Source organism: Copadichromis virginalis, linkage group LG8, assembly GCF_057382275.1.
Source record: "Copadichromis virginalis isolate Kocher_CV1m ecotype Utaka linkage group LG8, C_Virginalis_male_GT1.1, whole genome shotgun sequence".
Taxonomy (NCBI): domain Eukaryota; kingdom Metazoa; phylum Chordata; class Actinopteri; order Cichliformes; family Cichlidae; genus Copadichromis; species Copadichromis virginalis.
This window is the reverse complement of record NC_140625.1, coordinates 15,421,073-15,439,786: the sequence shown is the minus strand read 5'-3', so window position 1 is coordinate 15,439,786 and position 18,714 is coordinate 15,421,073. Positions and strand designations below refer to the sequence as shown.

Sequence of the window (18,714 nt, the reverse complement as noted above, 5' to 3'; positions counted from 1 at the left end):
AAAATGTGACAAAATGTTAGGGGGAAAACACTTTCTGAGAGTACTGTATGACTTATCTAAAAGAAAAGTCTAAAAAAAAAAAACCAAAACAAAACAAAAAACACTACAGTCTGGCATCAGCTAGTTGAGTTATTCATCTTGTTCCTGCAAAAGACAGCTCATGATATAAATCACTGGATTTGGTCATTATAATTAAAAATAGCAGTCACCAGATGATGGTTAGGGAGGGTGGATTGTTATCATGTCCTCATACATGCAGACAGGCGATAAATGTGGGGATTAGGTGTCTTTGTAATGTTGTAGGGGTTTAATTCTGATTCTATGTATTTATATGTATGTATGTATGTATTAGTTTGCATACAATTTTATGTGTTTCATTCGACATTTGTCCACACTAGACTCTGTTCAGGGAGGTTGCTGTGGTCTGCTAGTAGATCCACTAGCCACCAAGCATTACTGTTCTGTCCTGCTTCCTTCTCCCTTATGCTCTTCCAGTATTGCTCAGTCTGGTCGAGTCTGAGATGCTGTTCTCATATTGTTCCCCTGCCACTCAGAGTACAGCTTCGATGGTTCTGTGGAGAACAGCCGATTTATTCTCCTGCCTTCTATTTGACTGCATGTTGGCTGTTCACAGCAAAATCTTCCAAATACAAGCACCACACCTCCAATCAACTCAACTTTTTTTTTCCTTTTTCAGGCACAGTTTCTGTAGATATTTTTCTGTGCTATTTTATCATCTATCTGAAGAAGCTTTGTGCTGCACTTTAAGTCTACACCTTTTAGACCTTACAACTTTTTGCGAGTTCATCTCATTATTCTTGCTTTTCTGCTTGCTTTTTTAGCAGTTCTTTATATTTCTGTTATATTTCTACATAAGTCACCATCAAGTGTGGGATCTACCAAGGAGATGCACTGTCCCCACTACTGTTCTGCAAAGGCCTGAGCCCCCTCAGTGATATCATCAAAAAGACTGTCTACTTTGGAATGGAGCAGTCATCAGCCATGTTCTCTACATGGATGACATCAAGCTGTATGCCAAGAGTGAATGAGACAATCGATTTATTGAGCCACACCACCAGGATATACAGCAGTGACATCGGAATGACTATTCAGATTGGAGAAGTGTAGTTGGATGATACCAAAGAGAGGGAAAAACTGAGGGGGCTTGAACTACCAAAAGGCAACATTGCAGACATTGAGGACAGCTACAAGTACCTGGGAATCCCACAGGCAAATGGGAACGACGAGGAGCCCGCTAGGAAAGCTGCAACCACCAAGTACCTGAAGAGGGTCAGGTAAGTCTTGAGGAGTCAGCTGAACGGTAAGAATAAGGGCTATCAACACCTACACCCTGCCCATGGCCAGGTACCCTGCTGGCATAATAAGCTGGTCAAAGGAGGAGATAGAAGCCACTGAAATCAAGACAAAGAAGCTCCTGGCCATACATGAAGGGTTTCACCCCAAGTCCAGCATCCTGAGGCTGTATGGTAAGCACAAGGAAGGAAGCCGGGGACTAGTGAGTGTCAGCACCACAGTCCAGGATGAGACAACAAACATCCATGTATACATCAGTAAGATGGCCCCAACAGACCCTGTGATCAGCGAATACCTCAGGCAGCAGAAACCCAAGAAAAAGGAAGAGGAGGGGGAACCATCATGGAAGAACAGAGGAAGTAACTGACATACATAAATCCTACCAGTGGCTGGACAAAGCTGGACTGAAATAAAGCACAGAGGCGCTAATCATGGCAGCACAGGAACAAGCTCTGAACACAAGATCCATAGAGGCTGGGGTCTATCACACCAGGTAAGACCCAAGGTGCAGGCTGTGTAAAGATGCCCCTGAGACAATCCAGCACATAACAGCAGGGTGCAAGATGCTAGCAGGCAAGGCATACATGGAACGCCATAACCAAGTGGCCAGAATAGTATACAGAAACATCTGTGCCGAGTATGGCTTCGAAGTCCTGAGGTCAAAATGGGAGAAACTCCCTAGGGTGGCTGAGAATGACCGAGCTAAGATCCTGTGGGACTTCCAGATACAGATGGACAAAATGGTGATGGCTATCCAGCTGGACATAGTAGTGTTGGACAAGCAGAGGAAGATGGCTGTAGTGATTGACATAGCGATACTGAATGACAGCAACATCAGGAAGAAGTAACACAAGAAGCTGCAGAATTACCAAGGGCTCAGAGAAGAGCTTGAGAAGATGTGGAGGGTGAAGGTGACGGTGGTCCCAGTGGTAATCAGAGCACTAGGTGCAGTGACTCCCAAGCTAGGCGAGTGGCTTCAGCAGATCCCATGAAGAACATCCGAGATCTCTGTCCAGGAGAGCGCAGTCCTTGGAACAGCTAAGATACTACGCAGGACTCTCAAGCTCCCAGGCCTCTGGTAGAGGACCTGAGCTTGAAGGATAAAGACTGCCCGCAGGGGCGAGGGAGCATTTTTATATATATACATTTGTGTGTGTGTGTGTGTTATTTTACTTCTTCATTGTGAAACACAATTTTCAACTCAGTAAAAGGCTGAGTTATAATCACTTCATAAATATATTGTAACTGAATATGGGCTGTTGACCATTGACAGACAAAATCCTTCTAACTTGTTCACTGGACGTCTGCTGTGCACAGCAAATGCAAAGAAAGCCCAGTTCAACCAGAATAGGAAAATAACTAAATATAGCCAGGATTAGCTAACATTCTTGGTGCTATTTGGAGAAAAAATGTACATAATCAGCACTTTTTTACATCACGGCAATGACCTTGTGTTAATCAGAGCGATTTGCACTTTTGTGTGATTGTGTGTTTTGAGTCTTCACACCAGAACTGTGTCAAGAATTTACTTTTTCATCTTCTTTCTCCTGTTTTACTTGTGTAAGCTCAATGTGTAAGCACATTTGTGACATCAAGACATCAACACTGGAACTGTTTTCACTGTAACCTGTACTGTTTCCAACAAGGTAGTCGGGAAAACAGAATTAGAAGACAACGTTACTTTTTGTAGTTCATGCAACTAATCAGTCATTAAAATCTGAAAGAGGTTTATAGGAGAGTTATTGTGCACATGCCACAAGGACAAGCCGTGTATACTCTTTCACCTGCAGTAAAATGCAAAGCATTAACCTTCATATTTTTACCCCACTCCACTGTTTGAGCCAAAACAAAACATGCTAAAGTCAAACTTAGTTATCTCTGGTCAAAATTTGTTACAAAAGAGAAGTATAGGGAAGTGAAGAGTTCAAGATATGTCACTAGTGTTAAATTGGAAAAGTATCAGGAAGAAAACTGTGGTGATTAAGAAAAAGAGGAAATAATGAAATGAGAAATTTTCATGAGAAAATATTGCGTAATTTCGTTTGAGCTGTCCAGTCATTCATGAACTGCCATCTTTTTGGAAGCTACATAAAAACAAAAAGTTTTCAGCAGTGGAAAATATTACTTATTTGTTACTAAAAATAACACAACATATAAACTGATATATTTTTATAATAAGGTTAGTGTAATGTTGGTCAGTGTATATCTACAGAAATCACTTAAATTTGATATAATCTCACCATGTTTACAAGTTAGTCTGCTGGTGATGAATCCCAGGCTACCTTCTCAGGAAATTCTGACTAATTTTGGGTGAAATAAAATGACAACAGTCATGTTATGGAAAGCTTTGATTACAGTCAAAGTTAGTTAAGTCATAGAGAATGACTTGACCAACTGATTTGATGTGACTGAAACCCGGTCTAGGATGACACACCAACATGATTCAAATGACAGTTTAGAGGGCCAGTGATTTGAATTCTATAAACGTTATCACACTGAACAGATTTTCATACACTCGAAGTTATTAAAAAGTGAAGCCAGGAAGCATAAAGTGATTGTATTTTTTAGATTTGTATTTTCTTTTACTTTTGATTGATTATGCTACAGAAAGTTCAAGAAGTCTGTGCTCTCGTGTCTGCCTGGATTCCAGAGTGTTTACACTTTACATGTGCTATACTTATCTAAATTTAATTCTGTTATCATCACTCTGATTCCATTATCTTCTTGCCCACCTTCAGCAAGCCAATTAGTCTCTCTTTCTTATTATTTATTTATTTATTATGAGAACTTAGTGCAAGTCTGTCATTCTGCCCTTCTGGCTACAGGCCAAAGCTGGCCTGTAAATGAGTCCAATCCAGAGGATGGTTTTGAAAAATGTGAAATCTGCAAAGGAGAGCATTAATGTGTTTTCAGTATGCATGGGAAGCGCCAGGATTCTATTTTCTTATGAACCAGAATCATTTGTAATTACTGAATTAATGTTTTTGATACTACCTCTTCTATTTATTACACTCACATGTGTAAAAGAAAACAATACCACATCTTTCATTACTATTTTTGCTGTGAATTTTAAAGACCAATATACACCATTTAATCACTTAAAGACTGGAATTAAAAGTGTAATTAGATAGATATTGTATAGATATATAAATAATGTGTAAATATCTTATTCAGCGATTACTCTCATATAGACATGGCGAGAAAAACGGAGACTGGTGGGTGAGCTCAGTAAAATATGTCAATAGTCAATATAATTTTGTTGAAGCACACTGTTTATTACGGTTACTGCCTGCTGTCTTTAACAGTCTCAATGTTTTTCTTGCCTTGGTTGGATTTGGATTTCTCCAAAAGATGTGCTCATCACCATTACTGACAGTCTGTTATAATAAGTCGTTTTGTTGGAATTGCGGGGCTTGTCTGCCTCATTTGTTTCACAGAGCAGCATTAAAAAGATGTGGCGATAGTCACATTGGCCAGCAGATGTCACTGTGGAGATTGTTTCAGATTGTTTCGAAGGCTCGGTACATTTTCCTGCGCAAACGGTTCAAACTTGTCATCTTACTTATTATTTTCATCAGTTCTCAGGTAAGTAAGAAATAGACAAAGCATTAAATGTAAGAAATTGAGGTGTTTGCACCATGAAATAACAATACACATTTTACCATATTAACTGTTTTTGTCGTTGTCCTTTTGAACCACAGTTGAAATAAATTTAATTTTAATAATCAGATTTTTACTTTGAAGGCGAGCTAATGAGCTGCCACTGCTTGTTCTTTTTTATGACATGTGGTCTAATAAATTAGTTAAAAACTGTACATATTTAATGATGCACACTTTATTAGATATATTTGTTTATTTTTTATCATCCTTTTTTTTGTTTTTTGTAGGTCCGGTGACTTTCTTGGGGAGGACGGGTAACTTGAAAAGTCGTTCCAATAAAGTTTGTTTGAACTGCTATTAAATAGACATTTATCTCCATCTGCTGGTAGGACTGAGTAAATGTAATGTGGAGACCTGTATAGCCACTTTTAACACATTTGACCATATAACAGCCCAGAATTCAATCACAACAACAGTCAGAATTCAAAAATGTGTTTTAATCATTACAAGTTAATAACAATATACAAAAGTAGCTGCTGCACAACAAAGTTTCTGTATTGAGAACCAACTTATAGATATTCTGATATTAGAGTTAAATCTCCAGTTGTTTTTCTGTGAAAATACTGAATGTAAACTCATGTAAACACTGGCAAAATACTGTGAGATGAATCCAGCGGGGTTTCAGGAAGGCAGGAAGGGAACATTTGTTACATTTCACAGGCAACACTTTCTATCTGGCTTTTTCCTTAATTTCCTGAACTGCTCTCCTCCGTTTCAGGTTGGTGTAGAGCAATGCAAAGTTGACAATATACGTGGAGACACAGACCATGCAGAAGTCTCCCAGAACAAATGCGAGAATAGATGCAAGATAGAGTGAACCGGCCACAGAGACCCAGGAGGAGAAGACCAAAAAAGCTGCTGCTTTTTTAGACACAGACAGTCCTGTAAATAAAAAAGTCAAATAGAGAGGATATCAGGACCTCAGTCAAACATAGTACATCATTGGGAAATTCCACACAGTCTCACGTCCAGAGTGGAGTAAATGTATTGCTCCATATACATATTATGCAATCTTCAAAGACCTGAAATACTTGTGCTTGCCATGGATCACAAACACATTGACTTGCAAATGATATTCTGAATAAAAAGCTGTCAGCAATGCACTGTAATTTAAAGAAGACAATCACAGACTAACCAAGGCCCATCTGCAGAGTGTAAAATATGATGCCAAGAACACTGTTGGGCTGGTTTAGAGGACTATCTTTGGCCACAAAGTACTGGACCAAACCAAAACCACGTCCCCATCTGCCAGAAAGAAAGAAGTAACAGTCAGGGCAGCAATTTCTTCAAAATAAAATGAACAATATTTTTTTTTCTTTCTTTATTCCAATGAAATATAATCAGCCTTACAGAGATATGAAATGCGATATGACCATTTAAATGTACACAAAAGGTATCTATGGCCAAAATGCTTACTTTCAGTAACTTAATACATGTAAATGTTCTATGTAATTTTGTTACATAAGTACAATGTTAAATGTTAAATTTAAGCAAATGAAATTTACTTGAATGGTATACACAGTTTATAATCAACATATTTTAATTAATGATTATTTATTTTAATAAATAAACCTTCGATTTTATACATTACAGCTAAATTTTACTTAAAATTATTGCTTCATGTTTATGAGGGCAAAGAATTATTTCTTGAGTGTACAACATTAAGCGTGTAATAAAGATTTATTCTCTTAAAAATGACAAGAAATGTCAAAATAAATGTATATACCTTGTATGCTCACAATGTGAAACGGGAAGCTACTTGCTTTAAAGTTTTTTCAGATAAATTAAGAACACGTGGCAATTCAATGGGGGTAGAAAGGCTAGAAAAAATATGCTAAAGTATCAGCTGGAAGACAAGGTTAGGATCAGATATGGATCAGTGGTCACTTGAAAACAGATCGAGGTAAGCTGATTCTGCACAAAAAGCGCAGGCATGAGGGAAAACAAAAAGCAGGAGTCAAATCATACCTTGAGGTAAAAACTCTGGAGCAGCTTACAGACTCCCCCAGGTCGCACAGCGCTCTGTAATCTGGGTTTCTCTCCCTGGATACCTCGACGTGAAGGGCATAAACAGACAAAACCAAACCGAAAAGGCACAAAAACATGCGTACCTTTCGCTCCCATTTGGGGAACCCCTGAATGGCACCCATTAGGACACTAAAAGATGAATTTATTGCACTAATGTTTTGAAACTGCACGGTCCAGTCTGGTTTCCTTTCAAGCGTCACCGTCCTAGTCAAGACGACGTGTTCGTGCTCAGATTGTCGCTTTTGATTGGTCTGTGCTAGTTTTGCGACTGCTTTTCATTGGACGGTGGAGTCTAGATGTTGGCAGATGGGTGTTTGCACTGTATTTTTCTGTGGACTTCAGTCTGTTTGAGATTTGAGGAATGTTAATAACCACCCTCGCTGTTCATCTCACGCCACTGGAATATTCCACTGCTAAACTATTATACCTGAAAGAGTTTGTTTGTTTGTTTGTTTGTTTGTTTGTTTGTTTGTTTGTTTGTTTGTTTTTACTTAACCAAAAGTGTCTGATTTTTTTAAACATATCCACTCGCAAATGCGTCATTAAAATTGAGCTTAACTAGAGGTAACAACTGCTTAATTCTTTAAATAAAGTAACACAACGTGCTTAGTAAGCTGTGAATTATACTATCAGTTTGGGAGATTTCAGTAATATAATTTTCTATGGTTAGTAGTTAGTATATTCTCCAGCTTTGCCATTTGTCATCTGTTTGAGCAGCCTTCGGGCTGAGTTGGATATATGTTATTATATATTATATATAAAGTTAATATAAAGCACCAGCACGGACAGGTATTTTTGCACAAATCTGACTCCTCCTAAAGCAATTGAACTGTGGGGAAAACAGAAAGAACAGAAACAGAAAAAAAAAATCACAAAGATACATAATTATATTTACATAAATAAAGCGGAGACTGACCAGTAATGTGCCGTCTCCCAACTCGTCCTCTGTTCCTATTGGACGAACTACTTTATGTCAGCGCATGTGGTTGGTCCGCAACATGGCACTCAACCCCTACGCGGAACTATATGAGGAAGCGGCAGACAAAAACAAAAGATGGTCGTGCTACTACGGGGTTAAAACGTCAATGCGGGTGTTGTGGGTGACTCACAAGGTGAGCGCACATTCCTTTAACAGAAAACACGTGTCAGCGTTTGTCCGTTTTGTTATATAATATACAGAAATGCGGTTTAACGATTTCTGTGTCTAGAGTGCTCCAGCTTCAGGTAACGTTATTAGCCTACGCCCCTGCGACTAGTGGCGATCATGGTTACGTCTTTGTCGTGCGGTTAGTTTATAACTATGTAGTACAGAAATTAGTGCGTTCTTATAGACAGCCTCTGCTGGGTTTGGCCTTCAGCTTCTCGCATGAAGACTCCAGCTTCATTGTGGAGACGTTAGTAGAGAGCTACAGGTTTGGTTTTGGCCACTTTCACTGCCAGGCCTAACGGGTGTGGAGTTACTGATCACACCTAGTTTGAGCCTACCAGCTCACTCTCACACAGTTTATCAGCGTTTAAAAGTGTGTTTTTATTTACCAGAAGCAGCAGTTTCTTTTTATTTAAGATTTTCTCCTAAATCTCAATTGAGAAAAACTTTGGCATGTGGTGGTGCTGTCTCTATTGTTCCTCAGTACCCACATTAACAGAGGCACTCCTGGGATGGCTTCCATGCGCACAAGTGTTCAAAGAAAATGCTTTTATATGGGCTTAATTTTAGTTTTCAGTAAAACTGATTTTAATGATGACAGAAACACTGCATAGTGTTGCTGCTACAGACTCCAGCATAACACATGTGGGTCAAGCATAAGGTCCGGGGGCTAAAATCGGCCTAGCAGAGACTTTAATCGAAAATGTAAAGGAGAACATACATTTTGTATGTTTACATTTATTTTAATAAATATTACAGCTTTGTCTTGTTGACTCTCCCATGATCACTCATACTACCCCCCAAATAATTAAGTAAATAAATAAACTGGCATAAAAGTTTGTTCTTTAAATATCACTATAGAAAGCTCTGTTTTTACAACAGTGACATTTTCTGTGAATAGAAACTTTTTTGTTTACAAATATAGGGCAGTCCAGACCAGGGGTCTCAAACTCGTGGCCCAGGGGCCATTAAGGATTTTGAATATTGGAAGACGGAGTTTGAGCTTAATAATTTAGACTATTTTAGATACATCCAGATGAGGAACTACCTCCAGCTAAACATCCTTACCAAAACAGAGATGATCCAGTTTTAATAATTTTTCGGAAAGCTTACCTTACTTAAGGATATGATTGGTAAATTATAAAATGGGCTATTGCCCAGGAGGCCCCATTCCACTATTTATATTAAAGAAAGGTGGGAAAAAGAAGGTGACATTTCAATATCAAAAGAGGAATGGCTGATGGCATGTAAATCGATATGGGAATGTCCGAATTCTAATGTGTGGCGGGATTTCAGTTGGAAATGTCTGATGCGTTTTTTTATAACACCAAACCAGATGACTTATTGGCACATGGGTACCCTCGGTTGTTGGAGAAAGTGTGGGGCACAGGAGGCAGGGCACTGGCACATATTCTGGGATTGCTCGAAGATTAAGCCCTTTTGGCACGAGTTCCACAAAGCCTTAATCACCATATTTAAGGCAAATAATATACCTTTACAATTCTCTACTATATTCCTAACTAATCTTGATCATCTGCAGGACATGAGAAATAAATATCTTTTTATGATTCTTGTGACAGCTGCCAAAAAAGCAGTTACAAGATGCCGGCTCCTTCCCGCGCCCCCCACTATGTCAGATTGGAGGGACATTGTGAATGAGATTTATGCAATGGAAATAATTACATTCTCAATATGTCTTAAGAAGAATGTTTTTGCCAAGTTATGGTGTGAGTGGGTCAATTTTATTAAGCCTCTTCAACCGGACTTTGTTGAAATCTCATCTGTTTAGAGACTTGAGTGCTGTGTTCTATTTCCTGTTGAGTTCTATGTATGACATTGTTGCCTTCTCTCCCTATGCGTTTTTTTTTGTTTTGTTTTTTTTGTTCCCAAAATGTAAAAAGTTTAAAGTGGGGTATATCTGGATATTTTGTTTTTGATGTACTATGTGTTATACTCCATTTGTTTGTTTGAAAATTAAAAAAAAATAAACAAATAACTTTTTAAACTTTTCTGTTTTTCATTCTTTACAGAAAAATGTCACTTAAGGAGGGCGGAGAGAGTAAAAATGGTCAACTTGTGGCGTCACCTGAAAGAATGGCCACAGACAAAACCAGAGAAAACCAGAACCCACGGGGAGTTGAGGTACCGGGCAGCAACGCAGACACCAGCACGGCAGCTAAAAACCTGGCTTTGCTTAAAGCACATTCTCTAGATGTGAAGTTTGATGTCGGAGAGGAGTATGACATCATAGAAACCATTGGCACCGGGGCCTATGGTGTTGTTTCCTCTGCCAGGAGGAGGGACAATGGTAGGGCTAATTTAGTTTAAAATATATATATAATTAATTCTGTCTTTAGTACAATGCCGAATAAATGATCAAATGTGGCTCTCCCTTAATTCTGTTCTGCATTTACACTTTGCAGGCCAGCAGGTGGCAATAAAGAAAATCTCCAACGCTTTTGAAGTGGTGACAAATGCCAAACGCACACTGAGAGAACTGAAGATTCTTAAACACTTTAAACATGACAACATTATCGCCATCAAAGACATCCTGCAGCCAAACCTCCCTCATTCTGCCTTCAAGTCTGTGTATGTACTTTTCTTTTTTCTAACTTTGGCTAATAACATGTCCACAGATAGATCTGTAGATTATTAATAAATGCAAGAGCTGGAAACATAGTCATCAAATTGGATGTTGTTCTGTTATGTCCAGGCTTCTTCCTGCAGGGAGGAATTTTGGCAGTTTTTTCAAAGAGATTTTAATCAGAGCTGAGGAATGCATGACATGCAACCCCTTTACTGTACAAGGGCATGCTTACTGTCCTGCCCCTGCCCCCTACAAAAGGGCCACCTGATCTAGAAACAAACAAATAAAATAAAAAAAAACATGCACAATGTTTTTTGTACATTTAAATAAAATTAAAACGGTTTATAAAATGTGAAAAACAAAGCCAGTTATGTGTAAATCAAAATTGTTGACCTGACATCTTTGTGCACACAAGATCTTAATGACTCTTGTTTAGAACAGTAATAAGTTTTAGTAAATTTATTTTGAAGTCTATTTCATTGGGTAAGAATGACGTGCCACTGGTCCCCTGTCTGCCCTGGGCAACAGTTTATAAATAAAAAGTATTTAAATATATATTGCCAAGTGCGCATGTTGTTCACCTTACTTTTGCTTTTCCTGTGTGTGCAGGTATGTGGTGTTGGACCTCATGGAGAGTGACCTGCACCAGATTATCCATTCTGCCCAGACGCTGACACCAGAGCACACACGCTACTTTCTGTACCAGCTCCTTCGTGGCCTTAAGTATGTGCACTCTGCCAACGTCATCCACCGTGACCTCAAACCTTCCAACTTGCTGGTGAACGAAAACTGTGAACTAAAAATCGGTGACTTCGGCATGGCAAGGGGTCTCAGTTCACACCCTGAGGAGTCTCATTCCTTCATGACTGAATATGTGGCGACTCGATGGTACCGTGCTCCTGAACTCCTGCTGTCTCTGAATCACTATAGCTTGGCCATTGACTTGTGGTCTGTGGGCTGCATCTTTGCTGAGATGTTGGGCCGTAAGCAGCTGTTTCCTGGAAAGCACTATGTACACCAGCTCCAGCTTATTTTGAATGTGTTAGGCACTCCTCCCGAGGGTCTAATTGGTGCTAGTAGGGCTGACAGGGTCCGCGCATATGTTCAGAGTCTTCCATCACGATCGCCCATACCTTTGGCCAAACTATATCCACAAGCTGAACCAGAAGCATTAGACCTGCTGGCGGCCATGCTGCGCTTTGACCCTCGCCAGCGAATAAGCGTGACAGAAGCTCTGGAGCATCCTTACCTGGCTAAATACCATGACCCAGATGACGAGCCAATTTGTGTGCCAGCTTTTGACTTTGAGTTTGACAAGCTTCAGTTGAACAAGGAACAAATTAAAGAGGCAATTCTGATGGAGATCCAGGACTTTCACAGAAACAAACAAAGCTCTCGTCAGAGGCTGCAGTTCAGGCCTTTGGTGAGGGTGAAAGGTGGAGCTGCAGCACAAAGCAGTAACCACTGCAGTGCTCAGCCTGCAACTGTCAACCTGAACGAATCATCAGTGGTTCCCTTGGCGCAGCACCCACAAGCAGCACAGCAAATGAGAGAGGTGAAATCTCAGCGGCAACAAGACCACACACCAGCAGAAGGGAGCCACGCATTTACAAATCACATGACGACCTTCAGTAAGCCTGCATCCGCTTTAGAAGTCGCCCCACCCCATGTGAATCACAATTTACCTCTCCTCTCTAAAAGTGAAAGTGGCCCGGTTGACGTGGACATGCCAAGTGCCAACTCGGAGAACGGTCAGCCAGAGACTATAGATTTAACAACACCGGTGTCTAGTCAGGACGCTCCACCAGAGACGATGAGAGACAGCGAGACACAAGGGCAGCTAGCAAGCAGTCAGGGTCCTCTAGCTCAAAACACCCAGAGCCAGAGCATGGCCCAGCCTGCAAACTCCATTCCTACAAAGCCAGCACAGGCAGTGACAACACTCCCCACCACTGTGCCTTCCCTCTCTCTCTCTGCAGCACAGGCCCAGTCACTTTCTCAATCCCTTTCACAGTCCCTGTCCAAGAACGCCAGACCTGCTTCATGTGCAGTAGAGGGAACCAGAAAAGAAGGTGCTATTTCAGAAGACACTAAAGCTGCACTTAAAGCAGCGTTATTGAAATCAGCTCTCAGAAATAGAGCCAGGGGTGGTAAGTTGGTTCTTTCCCATAATCTGCTTTTAATCGCTTAAAATTTTAGACCGCCTTCATCTGAATGTAATATTTTCTTTGCAGATGGAAGCACCTCGGCTCTGGGCACCGACACAGGCGCAGGAGGAGTTGCGCCGTCCTCCCTGTCTTCTGTTCCGGAGTCGCGTCGGCCTGTCACAGCCCAGGAGCGTCAACGAGAAAGAGAGGAGAAAAGAAGGAAGAGGCAGGAGCGCGCGAGAGAGAGGGAGAGGAAAATGAGAGAAAAAGAAAAAAGAGAGGGAAAACAAGGGGATTCGCTGGGCGGGGTTCTGCTGACTGACAACGATAAAAGTCTTCTGCAGCGCTGGACAAAGATGATGGACAGTCGCAATGAGAAATCTCAGCCTTCTAATAACGACGGTGCAAAGAATAAGGACTGCAATGTACAGAGAGGTGTAGTTATGGGTGACAACATTCAAGGAGCACTGAACAACAAAACAGATAAGGAAGCGAGGAAGGTTCAGTCTCATGAACAGTTAATGTCTCAAGTTAAACCTAACCAGCCGGGCTTGTTTCAGGCTCCCAGCACCCGGCAACCATCGTTAGTTTTCTCCATGAGCCAGACGAAGCCTCCAGCAGATATAGTTGTCGCTGTAAGTGGAGGCATAGATATAATGACTGTCACTAGTGGCTTTGTTAAAAACGACACACTCAAACCTCACAGTGAGAGCAATGGGCAGAGTGGATTCAACTGTTTGGGGAATTGGAATGGGCAGCAATTAGAGACGAGGGCGCAGCCAGACAGGACATCACAGCCGCTGCCGTCGAGCTTTCTCCAGCCACAGCTCCAGCCTCAGAATCAAACCCAGCTCGACCCTCAACCTCAGTCACAGCTGCTTGCCCTGGAGGGTTTTTTGTCGAAAGCTCCGCCACTGAGCACCAGAGATACAAACAGGAATGTGGATATCAGGGGGCAGAATAATCACAACTCCCACCACAACTCGCTGACTGCAAGTGCTGGACAAATGGAGAAGATCTGTCCCTCTGTAGGAGAGAAAACTGCACCACAGACCACAAATCCTCTCTGTGGGTCTTTAGGAGTCCCCTCTCAGCCAAAGTCCAGCTTGGGGTTCACAGATACTGGACAGCAAGGACCTTCCATTGCCCCTGACATTCATATGGTGACACTGCAGCTCTCAAAGTCCCAGGTGTGCATTTTTATTTTACTGTAGCTTTTCCCCGCACAGAGTGCATTTTGCTACAAAGAAGTTACACCGATGTTTTTTTCCCCTTAAAAATGTTGTCTTCTTTAGACAAATACCAGGGTTAAACGTCACAGTTTCCTGCTTGTCTTAAAGTGATTTAAAGGGTCCAAAGTTCAGTTGAGCCAATCTTTTCTTCTTTTCTGGTGTCAGGTAGAGGATCTTTTACCCCCTGCATTCTCAGTCACCCCTAAGGGCAGCGGGGCTGGCTACGGCTTGGGCTTTGACCTGGATGACCTTCTCAACCAGTCTCTTACAGACTTGCAACACAGTGACAGAGAAAGGTGAGGTCTGACGCAGCTCTTATAGAAAGAAAAAATAAACACTTCCTGCTCATTCATATGAAAACATTATGTGCATCTGCTTTGTTGTACTATTTAAATTATTAAATAGTCTCAGAAAGGAGACTAAAGGAAACCCAATGAACTGAATATAAAGAACTGACATCCGGTTCTGAAAAGTGAAGATATTTAATAGTAAGTCCCTCAGACATGCATTCTTTCTAGTAGCCTGCAGGGTCGACTTCTCTGGTCTCAAAAAAAGAAGTCAGGTCATATTTGAGAACATGACCCTATTTTTCCACTGGATTTGTGGCATAAGTACACACTGACCTGAATAGTTTATGGTTACTAGTAGAGATGGACCGATCCGATATTACGGATCGGTATCGGTCCGATACTGACCTAAATTACTGGATCGGATATCGGAAAAAAATAAAAAATGTAATCCGATCCATTAAATATCACGAAAGCACCTCACAAAACTTGCAACACGCCGTAACTCACCTCAGAACGTTAGCACGTCGGAGCAGTATGCATCACGTGATAGAGCGGCTGTGGCACGCAGGACCTGTCGGTGGTCTGGATAGCATGTGGAGCTTCGCTAGCAACCCGGCATTTCATCTCCGACAAAGTTATCCCGAGAGAAGTAAAGCAAGTGTGTAAGTCCATCTCTGAATGTTTGTAAAGCATTCTTGCGTTAAGCTTAACAAACGATATATGGAGCAACTGCCTCTTCTTGCTGCTACTTCAATCATGAAACTGCTTAATGATCAGCTGATCGGCTTTTCTGTCGCGAGTCCGTCTCTCTTGTTTGCTTTTGGCCCACTTTGCAGCAGAAAGAGGAAACCAGCGGCTGAACAACAGCAGCAGGTTTAAGCTTGATAAGCTGTTGTTAGAATTTATTTAATATTACTTTCTACTCGAGGATCTTTTTCTACGTAGCTGACGGCTGGTAGCTGTGCAGGGGCGGATCTAGCAAAGTTTAGCCAGGGGGGCCGATAGGGCATTAACAGGGAAAAGGGGGCACAAAGACATACTTTTCTTTCTTATTCTCATTTAAAATGTCGAGCTTTTAATAAATAATTATCTGACACCCAAAGTTTTAATTTGATGTAAAATGAATAGAAGTCAATTACTGTATATAGTAACTATTAAGTCTAATATACCCTAGTAAGCTATAGTACTTTTTCCTTTGGGAAGGTACCATCTGTGCAGTCTGCAATTTTGTTGAAGAAAGATGTTGAATCTATTTAATATTTCTTGAAAAATAATTGATTTCTGTGCATTTTTTTTTTCACACTGCATCAAATTAAGGTTGATTACGTCGATTAAGCATCATGAGGTGGCGCGTGAGGGGTGGTTCCCTATTTTTTATTTATTTATTTTTGTTGTTGCTGGGAGTTGGAACCCTATTAGTTAGGTTGCTTAATATTTATGCTAAGTACTCTTTAAAATACCAGAATAGGGAGGATGGTGTAGGTTTAAGTTTATTAGATTGATCAGTGTTGCTGAACTATGAAATTTTTTTTTTTGCATACAGGTATAACAGAATAGCTTTAGTGTAGTTGTTGTTTTAAACTTGAGTATGAACTTATACAAAATGCAGCAAGATATTTAAAAAACAGTTTTGTTGATTAAAAAAAACACTATCGGATTCATATCGGTATCGGCAGATATCCAAATTTATGATATCGGTATCGGTATTGGACATAAAAAAGTGGTATCGTGCCATCTCTAGTTACTAGTAGTGTAAGTATGTCAGCTAATCAACTATATCTTAATAAGGGTCATAACAATCCTCTATAAAGCTACTTGTAAACAGCTAAAGGAGCAGAGTGAAGTTGGATGAGTCTTGCGTACAAACAACCTAACTAGCCATCATTTTGAAAGTATAATGTAATCAAATGTGTCAGCTTCCTTGGTTTGGTTTTTGAGTTGTTTAGTTTTAGTTAATGATCTAGCTAATGTGTGTTTAGTGTCACTTTTACAATAAGCACCAGTGTAAATGATTACTTAAAAGAGTAAGAGCTGCATATTTTAAAGGAACTTTGACCAAGTGCTGAAAAACAACTTTGTCACACTTGTTTTTTTATTAAAATACTGCTGAAAGAGCTGCATGCAAAGGCTATGTGGCCTTATCTTATTCAGTTTCATATCAGTTTTCATATTTTTCCTGCATTTTGCATTTTCCTTTTTGTGTTCAGTTACGACTCAGCCCCCCTCTCGGCTTCATTGTTATCTGACTGGAGCGAAGTCCACCGCATGACTCCAGCTGACCTGGAATCTTTGCAGCAGGAGTTACAGCTCGGCTCTCCCATGATTCTCTCTGATACCATCCCTCCTGACGCCTGACGCACCACACCTCGATTTGTGTGTTTGTTTGTTTTTTTAACAATGAAAACCCATTAAATTAATTTAAAAGCTAGCTTTTCAAACAGGCACTACCACAAAGTAATTTTTTTTTACCATTACGGCATGCTGTGCTTTCTTAATAATAAAGAAAACTGTATCATCACCTCCATCTCAGCTCTGTGTGATCTACTATAAATATTGACAAGGCCATTTGAAAATTATTTTAATATCCTTTACAAAAATAATCTAATTAACGTGCCAACAATTTTTTTTCTTGATCAAGTTTAAAGTACTTACCAAAGAACAGTTGTGTATTGGAATTCGATATGGGGCCCTTGAGGTGTTAAAGAACTTTGGAAAGAACACAATTGAAGATTTAATCCATACACGCATCACCGGGCACATTGTTATGTTAAACCACTTGTTCATGTAGATATTTAATCAGCAAATTGCATGGCAGCAACTCAAATGCATTTAGGCATGTATGCGTGATAAAGACAACCTGCAGAAGTTTAAACCGAGAACCAGACTCGGGAAGAAAGGGGATTTAGGTGACTTTGAATGTGGCATGGCCGTCAAAAACTACTGTTCTACTGGGATTTTTCTTCAGTTTAGAGAAAATGGTCGGCAGAAGAGAAAATCCAGTGAGCAGCAGTTCTAAGGGTAGACAATGGCAAAGGAGAATGGCCTGATTGCTTCGAGTGAACAGAAAAGCAACAGGGCCCTATTTCAGGAAGCCGGTTTAGAAAACTCAGAGTAAAAAACAATACTCAGGGTTGAGTAACCCCGAACTGTCCAACTCGGAATATTCGGTTTCAGAAAGGCTGATAACAATTAGTTCAATCAACGCGGAGTTGCTTTAACCCCAAATTAACACACTTGGTGCACTTTAGTACTGAACTGCTGGTTGCTGTTGTTCCCTTCATGACCACAACATACCGTCTTCTGGTGGTTGCTTCCAGCAGAACAATCTGCCAAGTCACAAAGCTCAAATCCTACTGGTTTGTTGACCATGAGTTCACTGTACTCAAATTGCCTCAACAGTCATCAGATCATAATCCAAAAGAGCACCATTGTGCTGGAACAGAAGTTTCTCATTGCTGTGCAGCCGACAAATCTGAAGCAACTGTGATGCCATTCTGTCAGCATGGACCAAACTGAAGAATGTTTCCAAGACCTTGTTGAATCTGTGACCTGAAAAATGAAGGCAGTGCTGATGGAAAGATGAGGTCCAACCTTGTAACTTGTAACTAATAAACTGGCCAGTGATGAGGTTGGGCGATTGGACAAATATATCGACTATCGTCGATTGTTTTTACAAGACCAATTTATTTATTTATTTGCCCATGAGTAAGTTTGTTAATAATGTTGGTTGAAGCTAATAGAAGCAGTCAACAGAAAAAATAAAAAGAAATAAATAATAGCGCTGTTTTAACAACACCCTCTTTTAGCTGCGAGCAAATGCACCCTCCTCAGAGTGCGCCCAAATGCAGCAGCGATTCATTTACTCAGACTCATAACAGAAAGAAAGAACGGCAGTAGTCTATGTTCAGAAAAAAAAACCATTTAAATATAAAAAAAAAACAAAGGTGGGGAGGGAAACAAAGCGAAACTACCTTCTTTTTTGCACTACAACTGTGTTTACAGACTGTTCCAGTGTTTATCTGTCTTACACATTCGACCAAACAACAAATACAAAATTAAAAAGTTAAAAATCAAAATGTTTCTTCCAGCGAACATAAAAAGAAAATCTCTGTTGTTAAGTCCTTTGTGCGATCTGGCAAATTTCAAATAAATAATCCAAAAAGTAGCTATATTAACACTGAAACAAACAAGAAAAGAAGCTCAAACATTCCCTTCAAACAAAACTTAGAAATTCTTTGACAGGAAAACCATCATGTTTACCTTATCAGGTTTTAGCAGTGTGCACAGATGGTTTACAATATTACCAGCG

The 18,714-nt window shown here is 40.3% G+C and overlaps 2 protein-coding genes across 2 annotated transcripts; one reads left to right on the top strand and one right to left on the bottom strand.

Moving 5' to 3' along the window:
- Nucleotides 1-5,390: 5,390 nt before the first annotated feature.
- On the bottom strand, nucleotides 5,391-7,251 carry vkorc1 (vitamin K epoxide reductase complex, subunit 1). Its single transcript, XM_085466131.1, has 3 exons — nucleotides 6,943-7,251; nucleotides 6,110-6,219; nucleotides 5,391-5,856 (listed from the first exon to the last, which is right to left on the bottom strand). The coding sequence occupies exons 1-3, from the start codon at nucleotides 7,122-7,124 to the stop codon at nucleotides 5,645-5,647; spliced, it is 504 nt and encodes a 167-aa protein (XP_085322257.1). The 5' UTR covers nucleotides 7,125-7,251; the 3' UTR covers nucleotides 5,391-5,644.
- Nucleotides 7,252-8,001: 750 nt separating this feature from the next.
- On the top strand, nucleotides 8,002-16,923 carry mapk7 (mitogen-activated protein kinase 7). Its single transcript, XM_085466087.1, has 7 exons — nucleotides 8,002-8,114; nucleotides 10,180-10,457; nucleotides 10,573-10,738; nucleotides 11,346-12,886; nucleotides 12,971-14,073; nucleotides 14,281-14,411; nucleotides 16,613-16,923. Exons 2-7 carry the CDS (start codon nucleotides 10,184-10,186, stop codon nucleotides 16,758-16,760), a joined length of 3,363 nt encoding a protein of 1,120 aa, XP_085322213.1. The 5' UTR covers nucleotides 8,002-8,114; nucleotides 10,180-10,183; the 3' UTR covers nucleotides 16,761-16,923.
- Nucleotides 16,924-18,714: the final 1,791 nt, after the last annotated feature.

Excerpts from the sequence above, each read along its gene's own strand:
- vkorc1 (XM_085466131.1), bottom strand. The coding sequence starts at position 7,124 with ATGGGTGCCATTCAGGGGTTCCCCAAATGGGAGCGAAAGGTACGCATG. Across the intron at positions 6,220-6,942 it reads TCCAGAGTTTTTACCTCAAG|ATGGGGACGTGGTTTTGGTT; the intron begins GTATGATTTGAC and ends TCTTTCTGGCAG. Across the intron at positions 5,857-6,109 it reads CACTCTGCAGATGGGCCTTG|GACTGTCTGTGTCTAAAAAA; the intron begins GTTAGTCTGTGA and ends TTTTATTTACAG.
- mapk7 (XM_085466087.1), top strand. The coding sequence starts at position 10,184 with ATGTCACTTAAGGAGGGCGGAGAGAGTAAAAATGGTCAACTTGTGGCG. Across the intron at positions 10,458-10,572 it reads TGCCAGGAGGAGGGACAATG|GCCAGCAGGTGGCAATAAAG; the intron begins GTAGGGCTAATT and ends TACACTTTGCAG. Across the intron at positions 10,739-11,345 it reads CATTCTGCCTTCAAGTCTGT|GTATGTGGTGTTGGACCTCA; the intron begins GTATGTACTTTT and ends CTGTGTGTGCAG.